Raw genomic sequence first — 10,000 nt, forward strand, 5'->3', positions numbered from 1 at the left:
ACATGTTCTGAGGGATGCACTGTACTGTATGTTCAGAGCTCAGCTGCCGGGTTCTGACATGCACAAAGCACACACTATTATACCCCGAAACTCATGCAGCTTCACTGGCTCAGGGTGAAGCCTTGCATCCAACATAAAATATTGCTTATTGCCAACAAATCTCTGTTGTGTATCAGTCTCCCCAGTACTGTCATCTTTTGTCAAGAGGAGCAAGGAGTGATTTCCAGAGGTACAACCGCAAAAACTGATGAAGTGCCTCCTCTGAGTCTAAAAGCTCCACGAAGTTCAATTGCTTTAGAGAACGCTCCCTACACCATCAGTCAAACCAACCAGAGGGCTCTAAATAAACAACAGACAACCAGTCAAATGCTGAGGAATTTCAGTTCAACTGGTAGAAAAGATCAACTTAGTCGTCCCTTTGACCCATTAGTGAGTGTGTGTGTTTGGCAAATAAGATTCATTTCCATTTTGGCTAGTGGGGGAAAAGTTAATGTATGGCCCTGATAGCAACCACTTTAACCACTGAATGTTATCCACAATCAGGGGCTCGAAATTAACTGTTTTCATCACTAGACAAAATGGCTGGTAGATGCTGATTTTAATCTTTTCTACCAGCTAAACTGAAATTTCACCAGCATTTGGCTGGTTGGCTGGTGATAATTTAGAACCCTGTCTACAATGATACAAGGATATTCATTTGTCACATGCTTGGAGGTACAGTATTGTGAAGTGGAGACAAATAGTGTCTGAAACCACTATAATAGCTGCGTCTGAAATGGAAGGAAAATGCTGGCGCCCAAGAGAGTGTTTTGGTGGCTGCAATTAAGGCAGCCTGAATCAAATAAACTACAGCCTTTGAAGCCAACTTCACTCAGCCCCAATTTCCAAAGGAAACATTGATAGCGTCCTTCATGCCTGCCTTCAAATGTCCACCATTCGACTGAACTAGGAAGTCAGCTGTCAGATGTCAGCTGTCTCTAGTCCAGCCAGGGCCGCCGGAGACGGAGGCTCTAATCGGCACTTTGATCCCCTGCTTAAGGTGCGTGACTTGTTAGACAGCGGAGGCAGCAAGGCAGGCAGCCAGTCCACTAACTCCCCCATTTCACACAGACTATCTATGCAGTCAATCCTGAATTCAATCAGGGTACACTATCTTCCATGTCAGGGCAGAGCTGTCCCCTCTCGGTTCCTGTGTTAGGCGGCACTGCACTGCAGCTGTGTTCTGCTGCTCTACCCGATCCAATAAAAATACCCAATCCTATTCTGCTCCATTCTCCAGTCCTTAATCGGTCTAATGCTCTCCTTTCCAACTCTGTTTGATTTGACACTATTCTGTAGATAAACTCAGCTGTTAAGGTCTGATCCAATCCAATTAAACCAGCGCTCCCAGCATATAGGCCTAAAGTATTTTGTTGCTCTATCCGATTCTAACCCGACCTAACCTAACCTTATTGAATCACATCATGTTTGATATTCGTGGATATCCCCCGCTTAGTTTCACATTATGTAGAATGTGCCGCGTCCAATCAGATAGTGTTAAGTAGTTGAAGCGGGCCTGGCTGTCATATAAAAGGGAGTTATATCACATCCATCATATCCTACATGCTTTATCTTCCTACCATCCCCAAACAAAAAAGTAATTTTAAGATTGGCCTGCCGCATTCTACTCTATTCTGTTTGATTCTATTCTGGTCTACTCTAGTCTATTCTATCGTGGAACCGGTTGACCTCCAAGGCCGTTATCCCGCTTCTCTGCCAGTAGGTTAGGGTATTTTATATTTTTTAATCTATTACTGCCTGTTAAGTTGTAGGAACCATGGCAACTGCACCAGAATCTAGTGAGCAAGACAGACGCTTCACTATGGCACGTGGAGTGCCGACGGTGTGACTATTACATTTTCATGTGCATGTGCATTATTCCTACGACGTCATCCCTTAGATACCACCAGCATTCCAAATGAAGATTCTATTCACATCTAAGTTACACGGTTCCACGGCATTAATGGTCATCCCATCAGCCAATCAGAAAAGAGAATTCTGCGACGAAGGCAGAAAATGCATTCTCTTGTGTTCCATTGTATTCCCCTCTACTCTACGATTCTATTCTAGTCTATTCTATTCTATCCTCACCCGTTCCAACTCACTACAAATTCCGATGTCCTGTTCTTATCCTGTTCTGTCCTAGCCTACATCATATCCTGCACTACTATCCTCCCATGTCATCCAGTGCTAGTGTATGTTCACATTCCCCTCCTCAGTTCTCCATCTTGTGATCCCTCTCCCCTCTCCTGTCCAATCCAATTACAGGCAGGCAGGAAAGTCATTAGAGGGTGTAGTTGATTAGGCTGCGGCTGAGGCTGAGGCTGAGGAGGAGGCTGTTAGTGCTCATGCCGCTCTGATGACACTCCTGCGCTGCAGATTGTCTTGATTGAGGGAGCGAGGCACCAGCGAGCGCTGCGCTAGCACTAGGTAGCTTGGCCTGTGTTTACCGAAGCTTCAGCTGTCACTCTCATGCAGCTCTCTGCACATGCTCTCTGTCTCTCTCGGTTTCTGTCTCTGCAGCTGGCGTCTCTCTGTCTCTCTCTCTCTCTCTCTCTCTCTCTCTCTCTCTCTCTCTCTCTCTCTCTCTCTCTCTCTCTCTCTCTCTCTCTCTCTCTCTCCCCAAAACAGCTGGAAAACAGGTTACGATTTAAGCATTCCAGGGGAATGATGCATACACCATGCACAGATGAACACAAACATCTCTCTCTCTCTCTCTCTCTCTCTCTCTCTCTCTCTCTCTCTCTCTCTCTCTCCTCTCTCTCTCTCTCTCTCTCTCTCTCTCTCTCTCTCTCCCTCTCTCTCTCTCTCTCTGATTCTCTGTTTGTCTCTCCCTCTGTCTGTTCTCTGTCTCTGTGTCTGTTTTTGCCTCACTCTGCCTGTTTTCCCCTTCTCTCTCACACACACATAGAAACGCAGACACACAGCCTAACACCTGTGCAGACAGTCATCACAGTCAGTTGATACAAACACACATATACACACATTCCAAAACCAGCACACCCACACACACACACACACACACACACACACACACACACACACACACACACACACACACACACACACACACACACACACACACACACACACACACACACACACACACACACACACACACACACACACACACACACACACACACTGACATAAATAGATGCAGACATGCCCCACTGTGTGTGCATGTGTGTGTATACATGTGTGTGTGTGTGTGTGTGTGTGTGTGTGTGTGTGTGTGTGTGTGTGTGTGTGTGTGTGTGTGTGTGTGTGTGTGTGTGTGTGTGTGTGTGTGTGTGTGTGTGACTCCGTTATTAACCAGCCAACCCATGGGGCACAGCTGCAGTAACCATGACAACCTGTCATCTCGATGCTCTGATGTTAGTAAGGAGTGCACTTAGGCACTCTCCTCTGTGTGTGTGTGTGTGTGTGTGTGTGTGTGTGTGTGTGTGTGTGTGTGTGTGTGTGTGTGTGTGTGTGTGTGTGTGCGTATGTGTGTGCGTATGTGTGTGCGTATGTGTGCGCGTATGTGTGTATGTGTGTATGTGTGTATGTGTCTACTGCACTTGTGTGTATGTATGTCCGCGTGCGTGCAAGCGTGCGTACTTGCGTGCGTGCGTGTGTCTGCATTTCCCTTTGTGTATTTACTTTATGCATGAGTGAGGACGTGTGTATTATGTGTGTGTGTCTTGTGTGTTTGACCCGACCTGTGACTGGCTAGGATGGCCGCACACCGTCTCCTCTGGTTGGCTGTTGGAATCCTTAGCTTCCTTCTGTCCCGCATCTTCCTCTTCCTCCTTTCCTGCAGAGGGCGGTAGTGCAGGGCTGTGGGAGAGGACAACAGCGTAAACATCGTTAGCGTCCCAACATCGTTAGCATCTCTAATGAGCACCCTGTTTTTTAATGAGTATCATCAACAAGCTTAATTACACAGCAGTATTAATGACAACCCCTTAGTTTGCAGCAGTGTGTGTGGTGGTGCTTGAGTGCTACACACAGCGACGCAGATAACACCATTGCGCTATACTGGCCTCTGAGCTTTTTTGAAGTGAGTGTATGGCTGACGTGAAATGTGATGACGTTTTGGACAATCAGTCCGATTGACACACTTCAATGCATTTTGGACATTTTTGGATAATGAACATCGCTGTACCAACCCATGTTGTGGTGTGATGGGATTCAAATCCTAAATGCTTTGTTGCTGTATGACATACGCGGCACAATATAGACAAATTGGTACAGTGATGTTTGGATGAGATACGGTTCATTCTCTATTCCAGGTCTGAGTGGGTGAGTAGTGTACAGCATGGTATGGAGACATTTTGAGGAGGCGAAAGACGTAACTATTCCAAGAACAGAATGCTGTGCTGTAGGCCATATGCTGTACAATATGCTGTGGTACTGTGTGGCGCAGTGATGATCAGTGATGGGCAAAATGGATTCATTAGTTACAAATCCTAATGACTTTGTTTTACTTTGTCCAATTCAACCAGGTGATCATTCAATCAGCCAATCACCTGGCTGAGTTGGGCAGCTAAATCCAAGTTATTGGGAATAATATGTGGCAATAGATTGTAAAGTAACTAATGAATCCATTTTGCCCATCACTGGTGATGACTGGATGAGATTGTCCATAAATATCACTCTTGACCCTAAAGTGACCAAGTGAGATCATTTATGACCCCAGGCACATATTTCTGTGCACCATTTCTGCATTAAAAAAAAAACCCTCCTTGCAGTAATTTGTCAATAAATGTGCTGTTAATTAGTGAATACATACACAGACACCATGTCTATCCAACCTGAGTCAACCCTAACACAGAGATGCTAGACAAAAGGTTACAAAGTGGAATGGAAACCATCCTGATGATCAAAAAGAGTAGAAACAAGTTAACAGTATTTAAATCAATGTTTTTATTAGACGTTTCATAGGAAGTACAACTGCTCAAGCATCAACTCAAGCATGTCTTTGGTCTACAACCAGTTTTAACATTTCACATGTGCTTACATGTTTGAGATGAGGTTTTACCTATGTAAATGAAGTATTTCCCTATTGAGCAATATTTCAGTTTAACAACATTTTAACAAAACAATAAAAAGAGCCTAATGAAATTATTCCCATGTTAACTCACTGGGGCCATAACTGACACTTGGTCATATACTAAGACTTAAGTCACTAAAACAGGCTAGTGGCTTGAGGATTAAGAGTCCAGAATGCAACACACTGTGTGATGTATGTTGTTCAACATGGATGGGAACCGTGTATAACAGTGACATCTGGATGAGACGGTCCAAAAACTATCTCTATTTAAAGTCCATAACGCAGGGCCTGATTGCTTTGCTGAATCCTGTCTGCTGCTGCATGCTGTACAACAGGATGAGACTGTCCAAAGACATCTCTATTTAAAGTCCATAATGCAGCACTCTATACTGTGTGCTCTATGCTGTGGGTCGATACAGTGTGGCAAGGTGACATTTAGATGTGATTGTCCACAAAAAAAATCACCGGCTGGGCGGGCGGGGATGGATTGGGGACATTTGGAAGCCGTGCTATATACTGTATCCTTCTACACAACATGAGTTAAGTGTGTTACAGTGATCAGGGTACGTCACTACTTCAAGTGCTTTAATCCAGCCATTGAGTCACTCAGTCAGTCAGCCAGCCAGTCAGCCATTTCAATCAAGCCCTGATGTCTCTGTGTCTGTGTCTGTGTCTGTGTCTGTGTGCATCATTGATGTGACCACTGAGTGTCACAGCGCTTGCTGCTTGTTCATCACAATCCTCCCTACACATCAGCGGCATGCTCGCCTGTCACGCCTCATTGATGGCAGACAGCTGCCCATCTGCTGTAAAGTGGACTGGACACACACACACACACACACACACACACACACACACACACACACACACACACACACACACACACACACACACACACACACACACACACACACACACACACACACACACACACACACACACACACACACACGTTCTCATGCTCGCTCTCTCTATTTCTCTCTCTCTTCCCCCCTCTGTACAGCAATCGCTTGGATTTATTATACTGTATGACGGCCTGAGGTACGGCACACTGCACACTCCACAGTTTAATATGAAAAAAATATTCACATGCACACACACACACACACACACACACACACACACACACACACACACACACACACACACACACACACACACACACACACACACACACACACACACACACACACACACACACACACGAGCACACATAGAAGTACAAGCACACACGCACATTCGCATGCACACACATACACGCACACACACACACACACACACACACACACACACACACACACACACACACACACACACACACACACACACACACACACACACACACACACGCACACACACACACACGCACACACACACACACAGTACACACGTCGCCTTTTATTGGCATTTATTTATGATTTCCTGCCGCGTGTGCTGGAGTGCTGCGGTATAGCAGCATATGATATGTCTATATGCAGCATCCAGTGGCTGCACACTCAATGAGGTATAAGGTAGCGGTGAGTTGAGGAGAGGAGAGGAGAGGAGAGGAGAGGAGAGGAGAGAAGAGAAGAGGAGGGGAGAGGAGAGGAGGATGAGGAGAGGAGATGAGAGGAGAGGAGAGGAGAGGAGAGGAGAGGAGAGGAGACTAAAGGAGAGGAGACTTATGGACAAAAGGAGAGAAGAGGAGAGGAGAGGAGAGGAGAGAAGAGGAGAGGAGATGAGAGGAGAGGAGAGGACTTTAGAGGAGAGGAGAGGAGAGGAGACAAAAGGAAAGGAGAAGAGGAGAGAGGAGAGGAGAGGAGAGGAGAGGAGAGGAAGGGAGACGAGAGGAGACAAAAGGAGAGGAGACAAAAGGAGAGGAGACAAAAGGAGAGGAGAGGAAAGGAGAGGAAAGGAGAGATGAGAGGAGGAGACGGGAGGAGAGGAGAGGAGAGGAGAGGAAAGGAGAGGAAAGGAGAGATGAGAGGAGGAGACGGGAGGAGAGGAGAGAAGAGTGGAGTGGAGGAGAGAAGAAGACAGTGGAGGAAAGGCCAGGAGACAGTGGAGGAGGAGAGAAGAGGTGTGTTGAGGAGAGTGGAGGAGAGAACTGTGGCGAATCAATGACTTGTGCTTCCCCGTGAAATTATCAGCATCATTAGCTGAGGCCTCGCGGGAGAGAGGAGTAGCGGCAGCAGCACTGGGCTGGACTCGGCTGGGCTGAGCTGGGCTGGGCTGCTGGGTTGGACCATACCCTGGACAAGCCAGCATGGCACTCTCTAATAAGCCAGAGTGAACATGCCCATTATTCTCCCTGCCTCTGCTAATCAACTACTACAGGCACTGATGGGACGAAGGGAATTGTTCATTGCACACTTTGGAGAGTAGAACCGACACTGTGAGTGTTGCATTAAGACTCTCTAAGTGACGAATTAGCACCACGAAATGTAATGTGTGCAGGGAGGCAGGGAGGCAGGGAGGGCTTACTGTGGCTGCAGCTGCTAATCAAATGAAAGTCCTCCATCAGCCTTCAGAGTTTACTAATAAACTATTGATCTAACGAGGGGCCATGATGAAACGACGGGTGTTTTTTTTTCTCTTTGCTAATAAACTACTAATCTAATCAAGACGGTATAATGAGGGCGGTTGGTTGGTGAATTAGTAAATAATGGAGGTTGCCATATGGACTGCTTGTTGATAAACTATTCATCTTGTGAAGATGGGGATGAAGAGAGTTGGGTGAGTAAATGAAGTCCTAATCTACAGTAGGCTGCTGCGGCAAGGAGGAGAGTCGCTAATAAACCACTCCATCATGAATTGTTTGTATTGAGGAAGCCTGCTGAGAATCAAAGATGGCGGAAAAGCAAGTTTCGTCGTCTCAAGGCTGTGCTGACAAATGGAAGTATACTGTGAAGCAGAAAGTGGTTTCTGATTTCATAGTCTGTTCAGTTTGGGTATACTGTATGAGTTTCAGTTCTCAGAGGCTGTTGTTGTGGCCCTGCGGTGAAAAGAAAAAAAACATCACAATTGCTATTGGAAGCTGAGGGAAACTGTATTGCCACCAATGTAGTTTAAAGCTTGTCAGCCCTCCAAAGGCCTGGGGTAGTAGAGGAATCCAAAACCGTTGCCTGATGTCTCTCCCCGTTGGCAAGCGTCACCCTCGGAATTATGGGAAAAACTCTGTTGCTGTGGCGCTGGCTGAGTTAGAGTGCCGGTGTTATTTGAAGACCGGATAAGTGAGAGTGCAGTGTTGTTATTGAAGACTCTTGGCTTTTTTGGTGCGGAATGAGTTGGCTTTCTGCGAACGTGTTAAAAGGCCTGTGGGCTGCTGTTGCTGTTGGCTGCTAAAGTGGTGGCGGCATTATAAGAAATGAAAGGGCTGATTAAATAGCTGTATCAACGCTAGCAAGGACACAGAGAGGAGGGAGAGGAGAGAGGGGGTGGAGGCAGGCATAGTTTGCTACATGTGATGTTCACTGATACAGGAAGGGAGGTGGGGGGGCACAGATGAAAGAAGGAGAGTGTGAGTAAGACATGGGGAGAGAGGGGGTGAGAGGGGGGCAGATAGAGAGTAAATGAGAGGGAGAGAGTGCATGTGAGACAAAGTGGAGGAGAGAGAGAGAGAGAGAGAGAGAGAGAGAGAGAGAGAGAGAGAGAGAGAGAGAGAGAGAGAGAGAGAGAGCAACTGAGCAACTGATTTGCTGAGACAGAGAGAGAGAGAGAGCTGGAAGGAGAAATAGACTATATAGAGAAAGCGAGAGAAGAACAAAGTGAAGTACACCGGGTACAGTACACAGAGGAAGAAAATAGGGGAAGAGAACCACTGATGGAGAGAGAGAAAAAGAGAGAGAGAGAGAGAGAGAGAGAGAGAGAGAGAGAGAGAGAGAGAGAGAGAGAGAGAGAGCATAGAGGAAGAGATAGAAGGATAGAGAAAAGAGACACTGGGGAAGAAGGTTAGAAAGCGGAAGGGGAGAGGACGTGCCAAAAGTAGAGGGGGTGGGTGCTGGTGGGGGTAAGGAGGATGGATAAACAGAACACAAAGACCAGGAGGATGAAGAAATGCAGAGAAAGAGAGAGGGAACAGAAAGGATTGAGAAACACACAGAGGGATGGAGAGGTGGAAAGTGGGATATAAATAGAGGTTGGGGAAAGAGAAAAGAAGGGGGACTGACTGAGGGTGAAAGAGACGAAGAGCCATCAGTGGATGGTACACAACATGGGGATTCTGTTCTCCTGGAAAAAGCATTTTGAATGCAGCCATCCTAACTCCTCTGGGAGACCAGGAGAAGGAGAGAGAGGAGGGGAGAGGAGAGGAGAGGAGAGGAGAGGAGAGGAGAGGACAGGAGAGGAGAGGAGAGATGAAGAGAGGAGAGGAGAGGAAAGGAGAGGAGAGGAGAGGAGAGGGGGGAGTGAGGGACAGAGAAGGATAGGGAGAGAGGTAGAGAGAGAGGAGAGAGGGAGCAAGCAGGTAGGGAGAGATGGAGAGAAGGAGGGGGCAGGAGGGGAGAGAGAATGGCGAGAGAGGGAGGAGAAGAAAGAGAAAGAGAGAGAGGATGGAGAGAGGATGGAGAGAGGGGGTAGAAGGGAGAGAGGGTGAGATAGATAGGGAGAGAGGTAGGGAGAAAGAGAAGTAAGAGGAGGGGAGAGAGGTAGAGAGAAGGAATGGGAAGTGAGCGAGTGATTATAGAGCAAGGGAGGCAGTATCTGTGAGAGGCAGATATATTGACAGAATGAAGCTGATAGAGCCTATGGTAAAAATGGACAGCGTACCTGTCAAGTGAAAGGATGGAGCTGCAGTTTAAAAAAAAATATGTTTAAAAAGAGTAGAAAGGGAGTGTATGTGGGGAATAATGTGTGTTACAGGAATGGGGGAAAGATTATGGTGCAGAGGGATATAGCCATGGCAAAAAAAGTTTTTTTGGGAGGGGGAGGGTGGAGTTTGTGTGT

General features: G+C 46.8%; 1 protein-coding gene across 1 annotated transcript in view; it reads right to left on the reverse strand.

Annotated features, from left to right (window-relative positions):
* iqsec3b (IQ motif and Sec7 domain ArfGEF 3b) overlaps positions 1–10,000 on the reverse strand; it is a 79,664-nt gene that overhangs the window by 58,404 nt on the left and 11,260 nt on the right. Inside the window, 1 exon segment of the mRNA XM_063196538.1 lies at positions 3,744–3,861. Within this exon segment, the coding sequence (XP_063052608.1) occupies positions 3,744–3,861 (118 nt within the window).

Source organism: Engraulis encrasicolus, chromosome 4, assembly GCF_034702125.1.
Source record: "Engraulis encrasicolus isolate BLACKSEA-1 chromosome 4, IST_EnEncr_1.0, whole genome shotgun sequence".
Classification (NCBI taxonomy): Eukaryota; Metazoa; Chordata; class Actinopteri; order Clupeiformes; family Engraulidae; genus Engraulis; species Engraulis encrasicolus.